This window comes from Emydura macquarii, unplaced genomic scaffold, assembly GCF_026122565.2.
Source record: "Emydura macquarii macquarii isolate MOO-44397 ecotype Brisbane River unplaced genomic scaffold, CSIRO-AGI_Emac_v2 contig_1876, whole genome shotgun sequence".
Lineage (NCBI taxonomy): Eukaryota > Metazoa > Chordata > Testudines > Chelidae > Emydura > Emydura macquarii.
In genome coordinates this window covers 6,170,297-6,194,994 of record NW_027132013.1, presented here as the reverse complement: position 1 = coordinate 6,194,994, position 24,698 = coordinate 6,170,297, and the positions used below count along the sequence as shown (strand labels likewise).

Here is a 24,698-nt window from a genome sequence, read left to right as displayed (position 1 = left end):
TAGTCCCGTTTGTTCATGAATAAACCAAAAGATCACAAATCATTTTCTTAGACTTCAATCCTCTTTCTCTAACTTCATTCTCTCTCTAGGGGTGCCATCTCCCCACCCCATTCTCCCAAGACTAGAAACAGTCACTACAGGCCATCAACAGATGGCATCTTAAAGAAGGATCAGAGACGTTGGTGCTACCAAGGAGACCCCTCAACGTTGGGGGAGGGGCGGCGAGCACAAGATGAAAAGGGCATTTCTCCCATGCAGTGGACAGTGACGTATCACTGTAAAGATTGCTTCTTTTGTTATCTGAGAACACTGGTGTCTGTTGTCCTCCTCTTGACCTTTAAATGTCATTAAAAGGAAAAAAAAAAATCCAGCCTGCTCTGGCAAAAGCGAGCAAGCGCTTGCTGCAAACTGCCACCTGCAGATCCAGAGCACGTCAGCGTATTTACCAGCTCCCGTTAATAGCAGCAGAGCTCCCCGATCGAACATAACCTTTTCTTACGGCTATGCTGTATCCTTGCTGCAGTTACTGATACAAAAAGGGTCTAATTCAGCCACGTGCAAAAGGTTTTAGCACAAGTCAAAATGTATTTAAACTAACTTTCTGCAGCGACTTCCCTGCAAATCACCACAGGGATCTTCAGCTTAAGGCAAAATACTCTCTTCACTGCAAGAGTTTTTTTAAGTTTGCATAGGCTTTCTGCTGGCGCTCCATAAATTTCACTCTTTCAAATCAAATAATCATATTGCTTTTCTACCAGCCAGCTCCTCGGATCTGAATGTCCAGCCGGGCTCTCTGTCCTTCTGTCCCCACCAGCAAGAAAGAGTCAGCGGTCAGAACTTAGCTGACAATTCTGTGGATGATGCACAGAAGCAGATGAGCTGTCCTGCAGCCATATTGGCTCTGCAGGGCTGTGTTGGTGAAGGCAGTGGGTGTGTAATCCAGGGACCAGCAGAGCAGGAGAGGAGACAAAAGATGACAAAGAGAGGAATGAAAGAAGCTAAGCAATGCCCAGATTGAGGAAGTCATCCTGTGAGAGAGACACGGAAAGCAATTTCTTACTCTGATCCACTCTGTTTATTTAGTGACACTCTTGTTTGTAAAGAAAGTTAACGCTTGATAAACATTCACTCAGAGTCCCAACCCCACCATCCGCTGCCCAGCTCTAACAGAACTGTCAAGTTTAGTAAGGGCACCAGCATTGCCCTTAAAACTAGCGAGCATACCCCTGGCAAGTAGCAGCAGACAGACCTAGGCTGGTTCATAAAAAAGGCAAAGCTTGGCAGAGAGGGTTTGGAGGGCGCAAAGAGTTGCCGGTTATGTTTTAGTGTTTAATGGGGATCAACGGCAAACAATAATGCTTTAGTAACTAAAAACAAAGCTTTTCTAGGCCAGACCTGTGGTCAAGGCAAGACAGTTGTTGGTTTCAATAACCCTGAAGGGCTCCATTTACAGAAGCACTAGAATTTACACTATCTGATGAGGCAGGTTTCTGACTGTTATTAACACTATAAATATCTTGTTGCAAGAGAGCCCTGCAGTTCACAAAGCAAAAAGCACAAGATGAGTTAGGTAGTAAACAACAAGGAGGATGTATTTAAGTCAGGAGTAAAGAACTGAACAATGTTTCCTTCTTGCGCAGAACTGATTTGTTGAAACAAGCAAGACGTTTCTCCGCTTGCAGGTAGACTCGGCACTTACTGCAGTTTTCTTCATCACTGCCATCTGGACAGTCCTCAAAGCCGTTGCACCGGAAGCGGCCGATGATACAATGGATTCCACTGGCACAGGGGAAAAATGTGGAGCCACATTTAGATTTGGCTTTTGCTGCAAGACAAGAAACACAAAGAAAGCCAGAATTAGGGAAACAGTTTTCAGGAAATTAAAACATCATCATATCAGAAAGATCTAAAGGCAGGGCTGGGCAGCCACTCCTCATAAGACACTGCTTTCAGTTCTTATAATTTTGTCAAGATTTAACCATTTAAAGCCAAATTTTTCCATGCCAGGTATCTGTCTCAGGCTGATTTTTTTTTGTTATTTTATTTTGAGGAGGTATTTTTAGCCAAAACAGTTCAGCAGTTTCTGAGAACTAGGCTAGTGGAGAAATATGTTCTACCCATGTTAAAACATTGTAGCAACTTCTCTTAGAAAAGCTCTAGAACAGGGACTTGAAATGTGGTAAGGGATGACCTGTGTGTCAGGGATATGATTTTTGTTCTCCTTGTGAAAATCTGATAAAATGTGGCCAAGCTATAAGGCTCTGGGGAAAAAAACAAACAAACCACAGTTTGAATATGCTCAGTAGAAACCCACTGGAGTTCTGCAGCTAAAAATGCCAACGTTTCTGTCTGCATGGAGCAAACGCTGACCTGAAGGTGAGCAGGACTTTCCCTATTGAGAGGACCATGCTGGATCCACAGTCCTGAAAGCAGAGCAGGCAGCCTGTCTCTTGTGTACCCAGGAGAGGGAACTTCCTGATTCAAATGCAGAAGAGACAAGAGCCAGAGGGACTGGAGGCTGGCACAGGAGGAAGAGCAATGAAATTGGTAAACAGGGTGTGGGAGGAAACTGGGCCTGACTGGGCAAAGAGAGTGGGACAAGGAACTGGAGGCGGGAGGGACAGCAATATTGGACAAGGAGCCTGGGATCCTGTGGGGATGGGGACAGAGAACCAGGGGAAGGGAGTGCTAGAGGCCAGGCCAAGATGGGGAAAGAGCAATCCGATGAGGTGCAGGAGGTAGGGAACTAGGGCTGGCTGGGCAAAGAGACGGGAGCAGAAGGGGAAGATTGGGATAGGGCAATCCAGAGGGATTAGACTAGAGACAGGTTAGAAGGAATGGAGCAAAAGGGATCATGCTTAGAAGGAAGTGGACTGTTAAAGCATGATCCCTTCCACAGCTTGGAATATAACCCAAAATTCCTGAGTCTCACCATTCCTTTGCGGCCAGCAAATATCTATGAAACCCACTGGCAAAGTATGTGTCCACACAGGGGATCTGTGATAGCCCCTCTACAGTTCTGGTCCACACAACACTAATAGATTGTCATCCTCTATTAGTTACTCTATTAGCGCAAGTGGCAGAGGTCTGTGTGGTGGATCTAAAGATTTTAACCCTGCTGATGACTCAAATGGGGGTCAATGTGATGCCATCTGATGGAATATTTTTTTTTTAAAAACCTAGAAAATCATACACATCTTTGATAAAAGAACATTACTAAAGTTGTAAAGTCAACTACTCAAAAGTTAAGACATGCCATAGTTAAGATTGCCTGTGCAACCTTAATTCAGCCCCCTTGTGCATATGCACTGATAGTCTTTAATTACATGATCACATACTATTTTCGCTACAGGACCCCTGCCTCATTCTGTGCACAGGATGGACCTGCTCTGAGCCACAAACAGGGCTGTATAGTGAAGAAAACTGTTGTCTGTAGGACCTCCACTTCATTTCTTACAGAAGTTGGAAGGTGTGTAGTGAATGAGGCAGAGGACTGCGAGAAGAGAAAGGATGGCCTCCTTTTTAAGGCAGTTGAATGTTGTCCTGGAGAACTCGAATTTTCTTTCTACCTGGGCCACAGAGTTTCTATATGATGCTAGTCACATCAATTACACCAAAGTTTCCACAGATGGTCACTAATTGTGTTCCTAAGTTTCTGGGTCCTTGTCTTGAGTCCCTGGGGTCTGATCTGCAGGAGTGCTGAGCACTCACAGCTGCAACTGAAAACAACTGTGTGCTTTGAACACAAAAAGTGCTAAATAATGCTAAGTGCTCTGAAAAATCAGGTCCGCGGCCTCTCAGTTTGGGCACCCAGAATTAGTGGATACTTTTTACCTTAATCTCTTTGTGCCTCAGTTCCCCATCATACAATGGGGAAAATATCACCTCATCACATCACAGGGGTATGGTCAAATTAATTCATTAGCGTTTGTGAAACACTCAGATACTGTAGTGATGCAGATACTGTAGTGATGGGAATCAAAGAAATGCCCATGAAGAAATGAAGAATTCTGTCTAGTGTGCAGTAAATAAAACCTGGGGATACACCTTGAATAATGAAGATAAAACAAAATATTGAATAGCTACTCATTAGTGCACTGAATGAGACAGGGGTCCAGTCAAAAAAAATAGTATGTGATCATATAATTAAAGACTATCATAATGCAAGATGTCTGAATTAAGGCCGAACAGACAACCTTAACTCTGGCATTTCCTAAACCTTTGAGTGCTTGACTTCACAACTTTAAGGGTTCAATTAACGAAGTTTTTGCGTGTGTATTACACAGACTGCCTGGTATCCTTTCCTCCCCTATCATGTGGCTTTTCTTTGATTGTAAACCCTTCAGGGCAGTGACCATGTCTACCTAAGTTTTGACAGCATCTGCACAACAATAAATAATGAATACTCCGTGTCAAAACATACATGGCAAACCAGGTTTAAAAACAAAGATGTTGTAATAGATCACTGGCTACCTAGGACTTTACATTTGTTATGTTGCTGCATAATATGGCCACTCACATCATCATGGCGAGATCAAAAACATAATTGAGCCATTGGCTCAAAAAGCATCAGCTCCTACCACATGAGCTCAAGAGCATCATAGGGTTTATGGCACAGCTGAGCTGCTTTGAGTTCACCAAATAGAGGGCAGTGGTACAGACATATTCTAGTCAGGTCAAAATATTTTATATTTCTACCCTGCCCTGCTTTCCCAAAAATTTCGAAGAGCTGTACACTTACTCCACAATTTAAATACGGCCATCTCCAAGTAGGAAGACAGTTATTAACTGGTGTAGAACACAATGCACAATCAAAAAGCCAGGGGAAGGAAACAAGAGGAAGAAACATCTTTCCATGGTCAACAGGGCAGACACTTATTAGGGCACAGATCATTTCTAAACTAAGTTTCCCGGCTGTGGGTAATACCACCAAGCAACCCATTCCCCCAAAAGCATCCTCCCAGAAGTCCTGTAAGAAGGTTTAATATGTTTGCTCAAATTCCTTTATTCTCTTCCCTTCTAATTTTTCACATTTCCCTGCAGCTGTATTAGTGGATTCTGGCCTCTTTGGAGGGTTTCCTGTGTAAGTCACAGCCAGTCACTGATCCAGTTCATGCACACGCTAGCATGTACCTGCATGCCACCAGGCCTGCCCAAATGTGTGTGATTAGAATATAATACATATTGTCCTCTAATCACTGGCCTCTGAGAAAGACTTACCGTATTTCCCCATGTATAAGACGCTCCCATGTATAAGACGCACCTTAATTTTGGGGCCCGAAATTTGAAAATAAATGTATTACGGTACATCACCGGTAAGTACCACTGTATAAGACGCACCCAGTTTTTAGACCCCAAATTTTTTGAAAAAAGGTGCATCTTATACATGGGGAAATACGGTAAATTCTAATGGAGATTTTCCTTTGGTCCAGATAGTAATGGCCTGTTTTCCTGGAGTAGAATGTCCCCAGTTCTAACCCCAATATCACATGTAGTGATTGATATCTATGCATTTGCAGCATGTGGATTTTATGAGGACTCCTTGAACGGGAGATAGGAGCGCGACTGCGATGGACAATGCCTAAAATGAATCTGTGCCTAACAAACCGGGCAAAGTTTCACTAGGGGATGGTGAGGAAGTGTTATGGCGAGACAGCAATGAAGGAACAAGGAGGGGAGGGTGAGAGGGGGAAGGAAAGAAAATGACTAAGAAAGGTGAGGAAGCCAAGAAGCCAGGTCTTTGGCATTAATTTGGAGGAGATTCCCTCATGCAGCAATATAGTGAACTCAGCTGCAATGAAGAGTTCTCCGATGTCTCTCAGCAGATATTATTATATAAACTGTTTTAACAGCAGCCACAGCAACTATTACTTGATTTAGCATCCTTCAGAACAAAGTCATGTTGTCCCTCTCCTGCACGTTCTCTTTAGAGAGAATTCTTGTAGTAATTCTTGATTAGGATTATGAAGTATAAAAGTAAGATGTATCACTGACTTTCCCATAACCACCAACTACCATTTTTTCTGAACAGAATCCAAGGTCCACTCAGAAATAATAGGTCATTGTTTTGAAGAAAGTAGGCGATAAATAATCCTGGGTTACTGCCATGTTTAAACACACTAACTTTGGTAGTGGAAAAATCTCAATTGAAAAATATTTTATGTCCTCTGAACTCTTTCCACATTGCATTAGAGCTACATATCTTAATAGCCTTATACTCTGAGACAAATCCATACTTCACTGAGCATTTTACGCTCCAGCTGCTAAATCCAAGGACCACTGAAGTACCCCCATGGCAAGCACGGTCTCTGTTCACATCCACCAGATAGCTGGTGCGTATTATGGATTTGCTTCTGCATTCACACCAGATAGCTAGCTGGCTTGACCAGCAGTTAGAATGTACTGTCTTCACACCCTTACTATAGGCAGGGCTCAAAGCGCTGCCTATGTGGGCTGCCCAGCGCTCCCTTTATAAAAACCTGGTTTTGGTTATAAACAACTTTGCTGAACTTTAGCCATCCAGGCTGCTTTTCTCTATGCAGGGCTGTCTGCCCCGTTTTGTTTTTTGTTTTGGGGGTTTTTTTGGGGGAGTTTCAGCCAAAATGGTTCAGCCATTTCCAAGAACCAGGCTCGAGAAAAATAAGTTTTGCTCATGTTAAAAACTCCGGTGACCTTTTCTTTGAATAGCTTTAGTGTCCCCATGCTTTTGACCGATCTCTTTAAACATGACAGGGACGTGCCTTTTACCATCTCTTGGAAAATCCAACCAAGTCTGCTCAAGTTATAAGCCTTTGAAAAACTGCAGTTTATACATGCTCAGAGACGACTTCTATCTTACCAGGCAAAATCTTCTAGCAGTCCATCCTCACCGAGCATGCTCGAGCCTCTCACTGCCCTCAGTGCTGACTCAGCTGCATGTGCACCAATGCCACAGAGCAAGTGAGCACAGGCAACCTTAATTCTGGCATTGTTTAACTTTTAAGCACTTGACTTAGCAACCTTAATACCAAATGTTCTATGCCCATAGTATATTGCACACAAAAAAGTTGTCAGATCCCACTGGATGGAGTCAGGAGACAAGAGAAAGCAACATGTTCTAGCTACCTATGGGAGCAAATCATTTAGGTCCAATGAGTTTCATGCAGTTATTGAGGAGGGCCTAAGTTTAAAAAAGGCCTTTTCCATATTCCTAGAATCTCAAATACCCAAGGTCTAATGAGCGGGTGGGATTCTGAGAGATTTTCACTTTCAGGTTGCAGGTTTAAATCTAGCCCAAGCTGGTAGTGAGAGGAAATTGCTACCATCTAATAATTAAAGATGGGATTATGGAGTTTGTTGGCTTCAGTCCACTTGTTAGTGGACAAGAATCCACATCACATAAATCACTACTTCAGCCACCATTTTCAGTGGCAAGGGCTAAGACTAGATGGACCCTGGAGGCTGAAATATCCTCCTATCTTAGAGGTGTTTTTTTTAAAGACAGGACAAAAATACACTGGTAGGTCAACAAGGGGAAGCTTCAACCGCTGCTGTCTATGCTGCACCTATCGTATGGATAAATGGAGGACTTCAGTCTACAGCCCTATCAATTCAGCCCCTGCTCAATAGCACTAAATCCAGAAGAAAACAAAAACCCATTGACACAGGCTGACAAGCCACAAGATCTTTCCCCTCTTGACACAGATGACCCAAAGCTGCTTTTACATAATTACATCAAGTACAAAGAAAAACAATTAGCTGCAACACAACAAACCAATATTTTTCAGGCACATCTATGTGCCTTTGATGGAAACTGGAGGGATTGCCTTACCAAGACCCCATTTGATATTGAATCATGGCAGATGAGACCTGGGAGCAGTAAATTACATTAATTTATACACACATCAGCTGAATCAGAATATGCACAGAGTAAAATGAGTACAGATAGTGAGCTGCAGTACCATGGACACTGTGGGAAGAACAGAACAAGTACATCCTTCCACCACTGAAACATGTATTTCAGAACCCCTTTTGGCCACCATTAACCATTGAGTGTCTCCCTTGTTGCCAAAAAGAACCACCTGTCTCTCAAAATCCAACATAAAGGTAGCTGATTAAGTTAGTTTGAGAAGAACCCTTCACCACAGCAGAAGTTGGTCTCTAACATGAATTCCCACATGATTCACTAAGGAAAGGTGAAATTCACCCCTATGCAGACAGCTAACACAAAGCCTGTGAGCAAGTTAAGTCCTAGTTGAACCCTATTTTGGCAGCTTTGTGCTGTCCCTCAGTACAGAGGTCAATTGCCACCAAAAAGCAAAGCCACTAAGTCTACTTTAATAGCTATTTCAATAGATTTGGGTTGTATATTCCAACATAGAAATGACAGCTTGCAGGCACCACTCTGCAGCATTGATTAAAAGAAGAACATATTACTAGCTTGAGGGCACCAACTGGGGACCTCATAAGATAATACATTCCCATTTTCAAAAGTTTAATCGGTTTAATGATTTTTCAGCATACAGAAGAACAATTCCCTCCAGCGTGGAACCAGGCAGACACACAGCCCATATAACGTACAAGCATAATTATACACAATTGGATTCACAAAATTATCAGGCCCCCCAGCTCAATTAGAGGGTCCCAAAACATGATTGGAAACTGACAGCTTTGGAATGGAGCCTCATTACTGGAGGCACAGATGCTTTTGTACTGCATAATTAAGTGTGTGTGATGTTGCATCTGATCAACTAAGAGATCAGTATTCCTACCTAATTACCAGCGAGCAAGGCATAGAGAGTGGAGTAATGAACAAGGGCTGGGTGTAGAAGCAAGCAGCCTTGCAGAGGGAATCCAAATATTGGTCAACAGCACACTGCTGGGAAGTCAAAGAGAAGGGCTTTTGAAGACCCCAGAGCCATCTTCTAGGTGGCCACTGGGCTGGGACAGTTGGAGATTTTCTTTACAAAAAAAAAAAAAAATCCTATTTATTACAACTGGTGGTTTTTCTTGTTGTGCTGAGCTTCACAAATAAAACCTCTAAGAAGAAAACTTGCTGACTGAGCCTTTATTCCCGAACCATGTCACCAGCATTTTGCATCTTGTTCCAGGGATGAGAATTAGCACATCCCACTGGAATGCTAAAACAGAATGTGACAGTAGTACACAGACCACCAGCAGAACAGGCAGATTTCCTATTTTTAATTTAGGAAATTATTTTTAAAAAGAGTGCTCTCTAACTCCATAGTCTTTTTCAGATGGGGGCCAGGGAAACATGGCTAACAACTAAGCTGTGTTTCAAAATTCCAGTTAAGCAGAAGACATTTTGTGGCTATCCACAGCTGGAAGAGAATTACACATATTTCACTATCAGCATCTTTCCACTCAAACTGTTGCCTCAGAACCTCCCCAGGTAGCAATCATGCAAAATAGCGGTATGCTGCTTCACAATCACAGGTCTCAATCCAACAATAATGATGATGTATTTGACTAATCAAATCTTGGTACCTTCCATGCGACAGGAGCATCTTTCTAAACTGATCCTGTGTAGATTATGCATCATTTCACTGCCACTGATATTTTTTTAACCATCTCTCTGCCAGTTAACCCCTGATTCCAGCTGGTCTGGCCGGGGCACTTTTTTGATGCTCTGGCATTCCACTGAAGTCACCCTGGAGCATCATAGTGAACCTGGGACACACAGCTGTAATGGAAGTTCAAATGGCTTGATGCAACCAGGATGTGAAGCAGTAGCACAGCAACTGCTCTGTGTAAAGAGTGATAGTGCTCCCTCTTTCACTCACACACCCCTTTCATGAAATTACACTGCATACACAGCACTGGCAATGGGATGCGGCTCCTTTCACTTCTAGAGGACTGCTTCAAAATCCAAACCTACTCAGCTGTGACAGAAGGTTGCACCCAGCTACTTAATTGTTGTTCAGGGGGCCCTAAATAAGTGAGTTTGGTAGTTCCAGTCCATTTCCCAGTGGACAACCAACCACCATCAAAATCTGCCACCACCACCAGCTGTCATGGTACACTGTATGGATGTGGGAACGCATCATCCTCTGCCTTAAAGGTGGTCCCATGAAGGCAGGGTAGGGGCACACCAACAGGACCCCTATGGAAAATAAGGCTGACAGCCTGTACCATTCCTCAGCAATAAATTCGTACACAAAGTCAGTTACACTATACATTCATGCACACAGTACAAATGTGATTATCCAAACCTCAATTTGCTTTTGTCCAAAATAGAACCATTTGCCAGCATGCGAGCAAAACCATTTGGTGACCATAGTCTAGTGTCCTCCAGAAAGCTCCCTAGATTACTTATTTTTAGTTTCTCACCCATGATTCTTATCTAACCATTCAAACTGTGTAGATGCACACACAGAGATCTTTAAGTAATTATTACTAGAGGAACACAATAGACAATGTGTCTGAAATAGAAACCTATTATAGGGAGTGCATTTTTTTCTAGGGAGTAATTAAGGGAATCAATAATAAAATTACTCTAAATTAGCAACTGGCCATTTCTAGACACCCCACTCATCCCAGCATACATATGTAAACAGAAAATAATTAAAAAAAAGAGACTCAACCCCTTTAAGACTGCCATAAAAAAGAGCTAATAGTTTCCTTTGAAAGAGGAAAGGGAAAGACAGGTTTGTACTTGTGGTGCTAAAGGGATGGTAGCTTGTGCTTGCTCTAATTTAAGTATTAAGGGACAAATCCAAAATCAGTTTGATCACACCAGTGTAATTCCAGAGTAACTTCACTGAAGACAATGGAGTCTCTCTGGATTTACACTAGTGTAATGGGATCTGGCTGTAAGGATCTGCAACAGTAGAACCAGGTTCTGCTCCGAGCAGTGTGTTAGTTAATAAAGTTCACCACCCTGTTTTCGCCTAGTGATTAGTGCAGAGCTCTTGGTTTCTATTCCCTACTTTGCCCCTGACTCAGTCTCATCTTGGACAACTCTGCCTCAGTTTCAGTCTCTAAAAGGGCAATGTTAACTTACCTGATAAGGCTGGGAGGGTTAAATAATGCATGTTTATAAAGTGCCTTCAATTCCTTGCAGAAAGAGTATATAAATTCAAGTCACTGTTATACTATTCCTTACTGAAACAGAAACAGTCCTATTTGTGATATTCAAACGAAATGAAACCCTCAGCACAATCATTTCATTATAAGACGGTCATTATAAATGCTCAGAGTTTGGTAGCTAGTGTGAATGAGGTTAAGAGTTAATTCTAGTTCAATATTCAGATAGCTCAAGGACCAGAAACAAGGGACAAAAATCAACCTGGTTAGAGCACCCTCCAAATTGATATGAATGCTATTTGATCATTGGATAATACTCACCTTTGCTTAAGAATTCGGATTCTCGGCAGTTGGAAACAGAAAACACTGCCTAAGAATTTGGCTAAAAGAACCCTACTAAAATGTTAGTCTCCAGAGGCTGCGCTAGCCAGATGGCATCAAGAGCTGCTCCCACCTACTGGAAGGCAGAATTTATTCTTTGACTAAGAGTCACCATGATTCTCCCTTTCCAGCTCCATTTCTTCTCCAGTTCCACTGAAAACCAAGGCTCCTACCCCTGCAACCTCAGCTAGGCAGTTGATGCTACCAAAAGCCTTAGACACCTGGACTTGAGGCTAGTTTAACAGCTGCAATAAAGGATGAAACCTCTTAAAGGCACCTGATAGAGGAGACTTTCACTTCTGATGACTGCTGTAACGCAGGCTGGCCTAAAGGGGACCAACAAGCATCTCATAGGAATGAAAAATAAGGCTAATGAAATTGTAACAGCAGCATGGCTGGTCCTGTGCTGAAGTCAGGAGAGCTGAGTTCTATACTTAGCTCTGGCACAGATTAACTCTGACATTTGGCCAGTCTCTTCACCTCTGTGGGGGTCTCAGTTTGCCCATCTGTAAAATGAGGATATTAACCTATCTCACAAGAGCGTTGTGAGGGTAAATTCTTTAATATCTGTAAAGTGCTTTGAGAGCATCAGACAGAAAATACTGTTCCAATGAAATACTACCACAAGTATTATTAAACACAGACTGATCTGCTGGAAGCATAAAACAGGAAGGAACAGAGACAGAATTTAACTCTCTCTATCAAACCCAGCTGACAACTGGACAGAACTACATGACTCTCCCAGACAAAGGTGTTTAAATCTCAAAACCGCTTCCAAACAGAGGAAAAATCTGAGCTGATGCCACTTCTCATGGGACTAAGAGAGAGGCTAATAAATCTGCCTGAGCTCCGTGCACTTTCCATACTTAAGCAGCATTCATGTTAAGAGACCCATCCCTCCCCATCACTGGGTCTTTTTATGGCCTTGTCTTTCAAATGGCAAGCGAAAGATTTTTCCTAGGAAAAACATAACATAGATCCAAGCCCATGTGGTATGAACAGGCCTGCTGGCCCCTGAATGGACTAATCACAAAGCATTAAGCCCTGAAGAAATGGATCTGCTGTGCCAGGTCCCCAAAACACTATTTGCTCCAACAACCCCTCCCCAAGCATTTTGGTTTTCATTTTCCAGCAACAGTCCCTCACTCTTTTTTCAAAGTGCAATACAAACAAAGTCATTGTGCTCCATTAGCCTATTTCTGCTCCTTTTGAAATCCATGGGGAGGGGGGTTTGCTACAAACTTGAATGGGAGCCCTTAGTTTCTCCTGCAGTCAGGGGATAGATTATGCTTCTTTGTTCCCTAGTGGGTCTCCTCTGACACAAGCCCTTTTGTTTCATCACAGGCAATTGAGATGGAACTTCAAGCTAAGATCCTTGATCAATTGCTTGATTTTTTTTTTTAAAGTTAATATATCTATTTGCTTTTAAAAGGTTACGTCGGTGCCTGCTGTGCACAAAACAAGGAGGCAAAATCGCACAGACATGCCATACTGTAAAGTTCAGGGACAAATCTGGCCCTCCTGACAGCCCAAACAGACTAGAGCCAAAAGATTTATTGTGCTGTTAACGAGGACTCCGTTTCTAAACATTCTTATATGTCTGAAGTCTGTGCTCTGAATGAAGCGCTATAAATTGAACAGTGGCAGAATGGCAGATTGATGACTTGCAGACAAAGTTTCAGCAGCACTTGTGTCCCCCTTTCCAATATACAGAAACAGCCTCAGGTTTCCTGCCATTTAAGAAACGCATGAGCCACTTTCAGAAGATTCTGGCAACATGTAGGCACATCTGGAATGGTACTTGCCATTTCAAGCTTACTGTGGTAATGCTTCCTAGGTCCACAGGTATCCTCGGACAGCAGGAGGGCAAGAGGAAGTAGTGAGGGTAGAACCAGATGTCATCAATGTAATGGTCAGACATTGCTAATGCCTTATATGTCCATCACTTCACATGTGCTATCATCACTTAAATGAGTCTAAAACCTCTAGCGCCACACACACACACACACCCACCCACCCACCCACCCCCTGGGCCACTAAGACAGCATCCATTGTGAGTGCAGCTATATTAATTTTTGCTAGCATGGACCCTCAAGGTTTGAGTGTTTCAGAAACACACTAATCTCTTCCTTAATTCTGGCATTACTGCTTCCTTCCACATTCATGTACTAAATAAATAAACAAACAAACAATTTTTTTAAAAATGTATAAAAAGAAAAGTTCACCTACTTACAGGTTTTATTAGATGCTTGTGCCAGATTTGCAGACCTTAGGAAAGAGCCAGTGTGGATTGTAGTTTGGAATGGAAACTATGTTCAACTGTTGTTCCGTTTGCTATAATACAGGGGTTCCCGACCTTTTCTCTGCTGTGGCACACCTTGATACCTTCAATTATTTTGAGGCGCACCGCCATATAGTCTCCAAATGAACTCATGAATATGCATGAGCCAAAGCAGAACTCAAGTAGTTTTTCAAAAAATTCCGTGGCACACCTGCTCAGGCCTGAGGGCACACCTGTGTGCTGCGGCGCACTGGTTGGGAAATGCTGCCATAATCAATTCATTCCCAAATCAGGAAACATTAGTTTCAGTGGGACTGGTATGTTCCATACACTCAAAGCACATCATCTCCTCCTCATCCTTTCAATCCATCTATACCTCATGCCTAGTCCATGATAGCCTTGTTCTGTGTTCATCTGCATGCCTTGTACTCTGCCCTTTGTACCTGCCCCAGCCTTCCTCAGTACATCTAGCATTCCCGCACCCCTCAGATCACATCTATTCCATCTAACCTGTCAGCATTCATCCGCCACCTGTAATAGTAGGCATGCACTTGGTTTAAATCCTGCTGTCTGTTAAGATTCCATTTCTAGGTCATTTAGAACTGTGTCACTAATCTGTTGTCTGTCTTTTCAGCCTGTATATGCTCCTCGAGGCAGTTGTCATGCTGCATACCACGGCCACTCAGAACTTCTTGTGATAGCAGGGATAGACCAGAAAACTGCCTCCTTCTTCTCCAAAAGCAAAGGTTCTACTGCTTTTGAGTTAAGAGAGGATCTTCTTCAGCTGTTAGAGGTATAGGATGAAATTTTCAAATGTGTCTAAACAATTTAGAAGCTTAAGCCTCATTTCCAAAAAAGATGTAGGTCAAGTCACTTCAGCACTTTTTTTACCTGTTGAGCATTGCGGATTCCACCCAGTAGAGAGCAACGCTAATCAGGCACACTACTCAATTCATGACGACAACCACCAACAGGCCTATGACATACTTTGAAGGAAGAATGCAAGTGTCTGCTCCTGAGGCTAATGTTTCTGCAACATCCACAGGAGGGCAGCTGCAGTCAGTACATTCCTATAAATGTCCTTGCATCAAGTGGGCTGAAGTGAATCAGATCACCACATGCATTTGGAAGTAGGACTCCCAAGCCCTGGTAACCAGAGGGAAATCTAGGCACAGCTGTAGAGTTCAGATTGCTCTACTTTATTAATTGGCAAGTGAGAGTCCAAATCTAGCCTACTGAAAGCTGCACTGGCAACCTGCCAACAGTGCCAGGGCTGCAGCTAGTTTCAGCAAAACAGAGCAGGCTAGAGCTGCCCTCTCATCTTAAAATGAGGCAGTGCGGCCCAGAGAACGGTTCCAAGTATGCAAGGCTCCATCTTAATGACAGCAGCCTGTGTGTATATTATAGTTTACATATGTACACATATATAAAGCAGTGATCCATGACATCAGAGACTGATGGTAAGTAGCAAAAGATAACTGATGTTCTATGAAGCCTAATTTTTGCCATTGATATATTAAACAGTGCAGTCAGTAATCTTTACAGATGGGTAGGATTAGTCTGATTGGGGTTCTTGAACTGCTGCTGTATTTTAGGAAGATCTCTGCTGATTTAGACAATCCTTGGGGCTTACTGATGTTGCCACTGAATTGGGCAGACATTTCTTATTAACAAAATGCTGCATCTCAGTCTTGCAGTGCACTGAGCTCTGCATGTCTATCCTAAAGCCTAGTATTTAAAGGATAGCAGCCTGAGCTATTCGGTGCCCTTTGTTTCCGTACATGAAAGCCATTCATTAGCCTCTGACTCTGCAGAGTTGCTAAATCCAAGCAAAATAACTTCAGTCGTAATAATTGTATCATGGTAACAAGCAGTCATTAAATAGCTTAGAGACATTCCAGTGCTTTCTATAAAAGGCCCAGTTTTATTTTATTTTTATTATTCACATGACCAGTTGAGAAACTGGATATTTATCCTTAGACAAGAAAGCCATGGATCTGACTGCTCTTACAACAAACCTAGAGGAAGGACAGGACCAAAGCTTGTGTTGCCTCTAGACAACCCAAAACTCTCTGGGCACAGGCGGAAAAAGGAAGAAAAGATTTTTGTGGAGAGTGTGCAGATAGATGTTTTGTCAGGTTCTTGCTTAAACAATTTTATTCTGTGGTTTCTGTAACGGAGAGCTCAGAAAATGAACCAACGGACAGCATTCAACTCTCGATACGACTCCAGCTCACTGTCCACCAGCATAGCAGACTTGTGGCCTGGTTCTCATCTCACAGAAGTAAGTCCACTTACTTCAGTGCAGTAAATGAAGATGTATACCTGTGTGGGGTTGGGAAATCAGATGCATGCCCAAAGGTCCCCTCGATTCATCCAGGTAGCAGTGCAGAGACTAGGGTAGCTTGTACAGCCCCTGTTCTGGTGATAGGTTAGGCCTGGTGCTGCTTAGGAAAGTGAGGAAATATCCAGGGTCCCAGCCACTTCTCCTGACCACCTATGGGAGGCTTTCTGCAGGGAGAGTCTGCAGTTCCTAGGGAGCCTTCTGCACTGGGCAGAGTGCAATAGTGACTTGGGTCCCATTGGTTTTTTATGAGGATAAAAAGTGGGCAATATTTACTAAATTTTTAAATGTTAATAAATATCCTCATGAGCTACCTTTTTAAAAAAGTGGGTGTAGCTGTTCAAGTGAGTTGAAGCTACATCCAAAGTAACAGTTTAGAAATGAGAACAAGATCTTGCCTTTGTTTTGCAAAAGTTTTCATTTTGTAACTGAAAGGTTTTAGAGCACACCAAGAGAGATTTGTCAAATAATTCAGGAGACAATCTATTAACTATAGAGTAATAGATTTGGATAGAGTATGAGTTTCATCCCGCATTCTTTTACAACTCTTTGCATAACTCAAAAGACGGTTACTTACCTTTGAGATGTGCTGCTCACGTCCATCATTCTAGGGTGCATGCGCGCCTCCATGCATGGTTACTAGAATTTTTTTCCCTTTAGCAGTACCGTAGGGCCGGCTCCAGCGCCCCCTGGAGTCCCGTGCAGATGCTGCGGTATAACAGGCGCCACTGGCCCTACACCCCCTCAGTTCCTTCGTGCCGTTAACTCTGACAGCGGGGATGGCGGGCAAGTCATGGAATGGACATGAGCAACACATCTCAAAGAACCACAGTTACCAGGTGAGTAACTGTCTCTTCTTCTTCGAGTACTTACTCATGTCGATTCCATTCTAGGTGATTCATATGCAATACCTTGGAGGTGGGCCCAGAGTCAGAGATGAGCTGCCTGCAGCACTGTTCTGCTGAAACTGGTGTCATCCCGTGCCTGCTGGATGATGGCATATTGGGACGTGAAGGTGTGTACTGATGACCAAGTGGCAGCCCTACAGATGTACCTGCACCAGAAAAGCCGCCGAGGAAGCTTGCGCTCTGGTGGAGAGGGCTGTGATGACACCCAGTAGAGGCACCTTCACCTGCTCATAACAACACTTGATGCAGGAAGTTATCCAGAAGGAAATGCGTGGGGTGGAGACAGATAAGCCTTTCATCCTATCCATCCCTGCAACAAAAAGTTGTGTAGTCTTCTGGAACAACTTAGTGCATTCAATGTAGAAAGCTAACACGCGCCTAAGGTCAAGTGTGTGCCACCTCCGTTCTTCCTCCGGGCCACGCAGCTTGGGAAAGAACATTTTGGAAGAAATATATCCTGGTTACAGTGAAATTGAGACACTATCTTAGGTAAGAAAGTGGGATGAGGCTGCAACTGGACCTTGTCCTTATAGAAGGTCATGTATGGCGGTTCTGAGTAAGTGCCTTAATCTCAGAGACTCTTCTTGCTGAGGTAATCGCTACAAGGAAGGATACCTTCCAGGAGAGCAACAGCAATGGACAGGTAACCGAAGGCTCGAAGGGAGGACCCATGACCCAAGACAGAACTAAGTTTAGATCCCAAGGGAGCACCGGGTCTCAAACCTGAGAGTAGAGCCTCTCTATTCCTTTCAGGAACCTGACCATCATGGAATAGGAAAAAAAACGATTTCCCATCTATTGGAGGGTGAAAGGCTGAGATGGCCACCAGGTGGACCTTCAATGAGGCAATAGCTAGGCCTTGAAGTTTAAGATGCAACAAGTAATCTAGAATAGCCTGAATCGATGATCGCTCGGGAAGAATTTCATGGGACACTGCCCCAGGTGAACCGTTTGCACTTGGCTAGGTATGCAGCACAAGGTATGCAAGCTTCCTACTGCCCAACAGAATCTGCTGAATCTGCGATGAACAGATCTGTTCCTTTGGGTTCAGCCATGAAGTCTCCAGGCCGTCAGATGTAGAGACTCTAAATCTGGGTGCAGCAATTGACCTTTGTCCTGGGAGAGAAGATTGTGCCACCAGGGGGAAAGTGGGGGGTGACTGACAGTTTCAACATGCTGCTGGACCAATGCTGGCGGGACCATGCCAGCGCAACCAGGATAATATTCGCTCTGTCCCGCTTGATTTTCAGGAGGACTCTGTGCAGCAGTGGAACAGGCGGGAATACATACATCAGAACCCCCTTCCACTGCAAGAGAAAGGAGTCAGAGAGCGACCCCTCTGAGGCTGCGGAGATAATAGAACTGTGGGCACTTCTTATTGCATCTGGACGCAAACAGGTCCACTTGGGGAGTGCCCCACCTCTGGAAGATCATAGCGGCTACCCTTGGGTGGAGCAACCACTCATGGCGGGGTAAAAAGGACCTGATGAGGTGCTCTGCTGTGTCGTTCCTGATGCCCAGAAGGTGAGAGGCTATAAGGTGAAAGTCGTGGCTCACCACAAGGTTCCAAAAACATACTTCTTCTCTGCAAAGAGCTGAGGAGCAGGTCCCCCCCTTCGCCAGTTGATATAGTACATGGCGGTGGTGTTGTCCATCAGAACCCTCACTACCTTACCCGAGATGAAGAGAAGGAATACCCTGCAAGCCACGTGTATTGCCCATAGTTCCCTCCCGTTTATGTGCATTTCTCACTCCTCCCGTTACCAAACCCCTAGAGTACTGTGGTTGGAGCTGATATGGGCCCCCCACCCCAAATCCGAAGCATCTGTCACCAACATTATTGAGAGGACTAGTTCCTCGAACAGCATGCCCTGTAGCAATGAGCGAGGGTCATGCCACCATTCCAGTGAGGACAAGACATGAGGGGAACCGTGACCACTCGGTCCAGAGAGTGCCTGCTCGGGGCGTACAGAGAGACCTTCCATGACTGGAGTGGCCCGAGACCTAGACGTGCAAGCTGCCATATGGCCTAGCAGCTGCAGACAAGATCTGGCTGTTGTGATGGGGCACTCACAAAGACAAGTAATAATGCCTAACATGGCTTCAAAACAAGGTTGGGGCAGAAATGCCCTGGCCTGCATGGAGTCCAGAACTGCTCCAATGAATTCTATCTGCTGCACCGGCATTAATGTTGATTTCGTTCGTTTATTAACAGATCCAGACAGAAACACGTGGTACATATGAGGTCTAAGCTGTTTCGGACCTGAGACTGGGATCTGCCCTTGATCAGCCAGTTGTTCAGGTACGGGTAAATCTGAATGCCTTGGCATCTTAGGTGCTCAGCCACCACCACCATACACTTTGTAAACACCCTCATGGCAGAAGAGAGGTCAACAGGTAACACAGTAAACTGGTAGTGGGAGCGGGCCACGATAAAGCGGAGAAATCATCTGTGGCTAGGAAAGATTGTGATGTGAAAGTAAGCGTCCTTTAGGTCGAGGGGAGCATACCAATCTCCTGGATCCAAAGAAGGAATGGTGGAGGCTAGGAAGACCATGAGGAACTTCAGTCTCTTGAGATATTTGTCGAGATGACGCAAGTCTAGTATGGGCCTGAGACCCCCTTTTGCCTTGTGAATGAGGAAGTACTGGGAGTAAAATCCCTTCCCCTTCATGTCTGGTGGAACTTCCTCTATAGCCCCTAGACTGAGAAAGTTCTCCACCTCTCATACAAGAAGTTGCTTGCGAGAGGGGTCCCTGAAGAGGGACGAGGAGGGAGGGTTGTGAGGAGGGGGGGGAAAACTGCAGGATGTATCCTGCCGAGATTATGCCAAGGACCCAACGGTCCAATCTTGGCCCATTCGGATAGTAAGGGAGCAAGTCGGTTAAGGAATGGATGGGAGGGAGGATTCTGTCTCGATACTGGAACACCGTCCTCAGGCACATCTTCAGAAGGATTGGCGCTGGCAGTTAGAGCGCCTGGAAGGTCCTGGCTGGGGAGCTGGGGCAGAACCCGCAGTCATCCGGCACCTCCTAGAGCCTCTATCTCTGACCCTTCATCTATAGGGAGCAAAATGAGGAGGCTGGTATCTCTGCGGCTGCTGCTGGGAGCAGAACTGACACCTCGAGGCCTGGGGTGTATAAAGACCCAAGGAGCGCAGCATGGCCTCGAGTCCTTAAAACCATGCAGCTTGGTATCAGTCTGGTCAGAGAAGAGAGCAGACCCATCAAAGGGGAGGTCCTGAATGGACTGCTGCACCTCCTGTCCAGAAGACTGCAGCCAAGGGTACCGACACATACAAATCACTGAGGCCATGGTTCTCCCGGCTGAGTCCACCACATTGGAAGGCGCCTGCAGGGGCGCTCTAGCCACTGTTCTACCCTCCTCAAGGACAGTGGCAAAGTCCGGTGCCTGGTCCTGGGGCAGGGTCTCCCCAAAATGCTTGAGGGAGTCCCAAAGATTGTAGTTCTACCTGCCCAGGAGCACCTGCTGATTTGCAATGCGAAACTGCAGACTTGCTGTCAAATAAATTTTCCTCCCAAAAAGGTCCATTTTGTTGTCATCTTTATTTTTTGGGGGTCGAGCGAGGCTGGCCCTGCCTATTATGCTCATTGGCAGCCGCCATCACCAGGGAACCCTGGGAGGGGAGGATGAACAAATATTTAAATTCCCTTGGCAGGAAGATAGTACTTTTTCTCAGCCCTTCTAGACGTTGGGTCACAGATGAGGATGTCTGCCATAGAGCCTTCACCACCTTGAGCACCTTTTCATGTACAGGCAGGGTGACCTGGGCCGGTGCCACCAATGCAAGCGCATCAAAGAGGCTGTCCAAGGCCTCCTTGAGCTCTTCTTGAGCTCCAAACCTAAATTTGAGGCCACCCTCTTAAAGAGCTCCTGGGTGGGCCTGAAAATCGTCCATGGGCACAGACGGCCCCGAAGCGACCACCTCATCCAGGGAAGACGATGAGGACTGAGCCGGCACGGGAGGCGGCAGCATCCCCTCCTGCTGATGGGGAGCTACTGATGACATCTCCTTAGGGGTTCGAGTCCTCCTCTGAAGCGAACTTGTGAGCCCCCTTCAGGGCCACTGGCATTGACTACATGCCAGAGAACCTGTATGATAAAGGGGCTGGGGACACCGGAATCCCGCAGGGTCCCCAATATGGCCACTGCACTGGCCCTGTGGCCAACCAGGAGATGCAGAGCAGGGAACTTGCTCCTGTGACTTCAGCAGATGGCAGTGCCCTGATCGGGTGGCAGGCTGCCTGTCCTCCCCTTAGGAAACAGACTCGCTGCTGGATGACTATGGGAGGGGAACAGCTGGCTCCCTTGCAGTGCGGTGCTGTGGAATGGAGAAGGGGAACCCCGACCCCCAAGTACCATGGCGCTCTGATGACCGCTGCTTTGGTGTTGCGGAGCACGAGGAAGATGACCAGCGGTGCCACTCGCCTGACCGGTGCTGGGCTGCCGAGGATCCATGCCCAGATGACGAGCAGGACCAGTGCCGCATCGAAGATCGGTGCCTCGGGACTGAAGTCTTACAGCATTGTTTGCCCTCATTAGGCGATGGCTCCCTCTCCGGCGACTGGGTTCTGCACCGTGCTGGTACGGGCAAACTCCTCGGTGCTGGGGAGCCAGAACAGCGTCGACTCCCATCTGGCAAACGTCTATGCAAGGATGAGCAGGATCGGTGCCATCCATCAGAACGCGAGGCCCTCGGTACTTGGTACTACAGGTACTGCTAAAGGGAAAAAAAATCCGGTAACCGTGCATGGAGACGTGCACCACCTAGAATGGAATCAACATGAGCAAGCACTTGAAGAACTGTTGTGCGTGAAGTTTGTGTATACCCCCTGCCACACACACTTCTGCACTCTGTGAAGTAGGTGTCTGTGTGTAAAGACATCCATAAGCGTGTTGAGACCAAAGTATTAGAAGTGTGCATAGACAGAATATATAGAATTACTGACAAATTAACCTATAGAGAAATGATAGAAAAATGTATAAACAACTAGCATGGAATGTGAAAAACAGGGTGCTTTATTCCCCACATCAGTTTAAATCAATTCATACTTTGAAAGTATGCTAATGATCAGAAAAATGACTCTCAAACGGCAACTTTATACTCAACTCTTACTCTGCTTCCTGAGTGTATTGAGCTGACTTTAATGACAAAATAATTTTCTGCTACTTGCAGAGGCCTGCTTAGCTAAGATTGTGCTATCTGAACTCCGCTCTGCATCATCTATCATCCATCTAAATTGGTTAAGCAAATTCCAATTGCAGAACCTTTATTACTGGTGATGATACGTAAACCAACATGACTTTCAGATCTTCGGCTGAATTTGCAGTGGTGGTAATTAAACACACGCTTTTTACTTGCAACCAGAGTCATGTGTGATCTGGAACCACTAACACTCACACACATGGAACCCAAAGCCATTTTTGCACAATGACTTTTCCAGACTAAAACCTCTAAATCAGTCCTTCTACCCCTCACACACCACTTGGATTAGAGTGACTTGTCACTGGGTGTCACTGTTGGTTCACAGAAACAGAGTGGCATACACAGACCTGGCAGAAAAGAAATGGCTCTCTCGTAAGAGGAACGAAGGAGACGTTGCAATTTGTGTATTTGGTACATCCCTAATTTTGGCTCCTGTCATGTCAGGCAGTTAACTCAGATGATGTGCCATGCTCCAAATCTACACCATCTGCTACTCGTTAGCTGACAGAAAGGCAGCAACATGCCATCCCTCTCCTTGCTGTTGCTCGTTAGCTGACAAAAGCCAATTTCAATGTTCACATTTTATTAGATTATTATAGAAAGAACAAAATCAAAGAAAAAGAGCAAAGGGAAGAAACAGGAAATACAGATTCCAGAGGAAACTATGGTCTTGGAAAAAACAGTACTGCTACAGAGTGCTGGGCACGCACACGCTTGAGGGTAACGTGTGTACACAGACACTTGAAGGAGGACTGCACCCTGGTTTCAGTGACGTTAAGGACAAGGCACGTCAGTGGGATGTGGATTTGGCCCTAAAATAATATCTCCATTGAAACAAAATCAAAATTAGGAGTATCCGTTGTATCTACCTCAAAATATTTTAAAATGAATGAACATCTTTCCAGCCTGTTTCTTCCCCCTTAAGTACCATTTGTTTTTCTGCAACTTCCCAGCTTCTCCACACCTCCATACCCACCCGACTCAGATGTACTTACCAGTCTTTATTTGTGAAGGAGGTGAACAGTGTCAGACTCATAACATCAGATCTGAAGCCCTCTGTTTACACTCAGAACACATGCAGGGAGCATACAAACAATGTGCCCTGCTAACATGGTCAGAGAGGACTTCGGGAGTCACAGAGAGAACAGCCCCAGCTCCCCCAGCTCATCCTAGGTTTTGAGATTCTGTACATAACCGAAGTAATCTTGGCCAACCCTTATGAAAAGTCTGGAAAGGGAACAAAAACGGGAACCTTAGGCAGAAAAATGGAAAGTGATCTGATCAACAGAGTAGGTCACACATGGCAGAAGAGAGAGAAAAGGAGCTAATGAAATGGAAGGAGGGAGGAAGATACATGTAAATTTTAGCTTACTGATTTAATTCAGTGTTTTTCCCCTTTTTCTTGTTACTTCCCTGGCAGATGGCTAATAATTCTGTATGTTCATGTGGACACAGATGGGAAAGGAAAATTCTGAGCTATTACATTATTATAATGTTGCTGGTTACTCCGGGTTCTGTAGATAACTAGTCAAAGACAGAAAAAAGAGACCCTAGCATTTACCAGCATGTGAGCAAAACCATTTGGTGACCAGAGCCTAGTGTCCTCCTGAACTCTGACTTACTTGCCTATTTTGACTTTTCTTCCCTGCTCAGAGAATAAGTGTTAGAATAAGAGAATAAGCTCAGGGAATAAGTATTGCCCCTAACCCAACTCCCAAGCTCTCTAACTTGAGTTAAATGTGCCTTAAGTTCGAGCTAGCTGGTCCATCAGGGGTGTGAGTTGACGCTTGAGTGCTGCTGACACTCAAGCTGCATTGCTAACTTTTCTACTAGTTAGTGCTATTAGTGTTGTTCTCCAGCGCGACCATTCTCTCTCAAGTTAGATTAGCTTTTAAAAGGTGTTAATTCAAGCCCTGAGAGCATGAGTATATGCATTTAATGTTGGTGACTGTTCCTGAACCTCAGCACAAGCAGCTGGACTCTGCTTCTGCAGCACCAGAGACTAGTAATGGCCCAAAAACATTTTCCCCATACTAGATCTTTGGGGAATGATGCCCAAGTTACCTTGCTGATCCCCTGCCCCATAATCCTTAAGGCAACTCTGACCACAGCAGACCGTGATCACAGTAGACAGGAGTCAGTTATGTCTTTAAGCCCTTTCCCAATCCAAAGAAGTGGATTTTCTGGCCCCACCCCAAAATGCAAAGGCTGCCTCTTATGAGGTCTCAATTCTGACCTGGAGTTACCATCACCATCTCTAGAGGCATGAAGATAGTTTAGGCTTCCAAGCCCACTCAATTCTAATGCTCTGTCAAGAAAGGGACCAGATCAGTGGCAATTATGTTGTTGTCCCCTGGGAACTGAACTTTTTTCCAAACTACTGAAATATTTTCAAAATATAGGATTTTTTTTAAACATGCACGCACGCACACGCACAGTTCTCCTGTGGAATTTTCTGCTGCAAGTCTTCATTAAAGCCAGGAGTTCAATAGGATCAGAACAGGAATAGACACTTCTGTGGGAATAAGAACT

At 44.8% G+C, this 24,698-nt stretch overlaps 1 protein-coding gene across 3 annotated transcripts in view; it reads right to left on the bottom strand.

Annotated features, from left to right (window-relative positions):
- LDLRAD3 (low density lipoprotein receptor class A domain containing 3) overlaps positions 1-24,698 on the bottom strand; it is a 153,854-nt gene that overhangs the window by 77,704 nt on the left and 51,452 nt on the right. For all 3 annotated transcript variants that reach the window (XM_067558109.1, XM_067558105.1, XM_067558108.1), the window contains one exon: positions 1,700-1,825. In XM_067558109.1, coding sequence (XP_067414210.1) covers positions 1,700-1,825 — 126 coding nt within the window. The remainder of the gene's footprint in view (positions 1-1,699; positions 1,826-24,698) is intronic.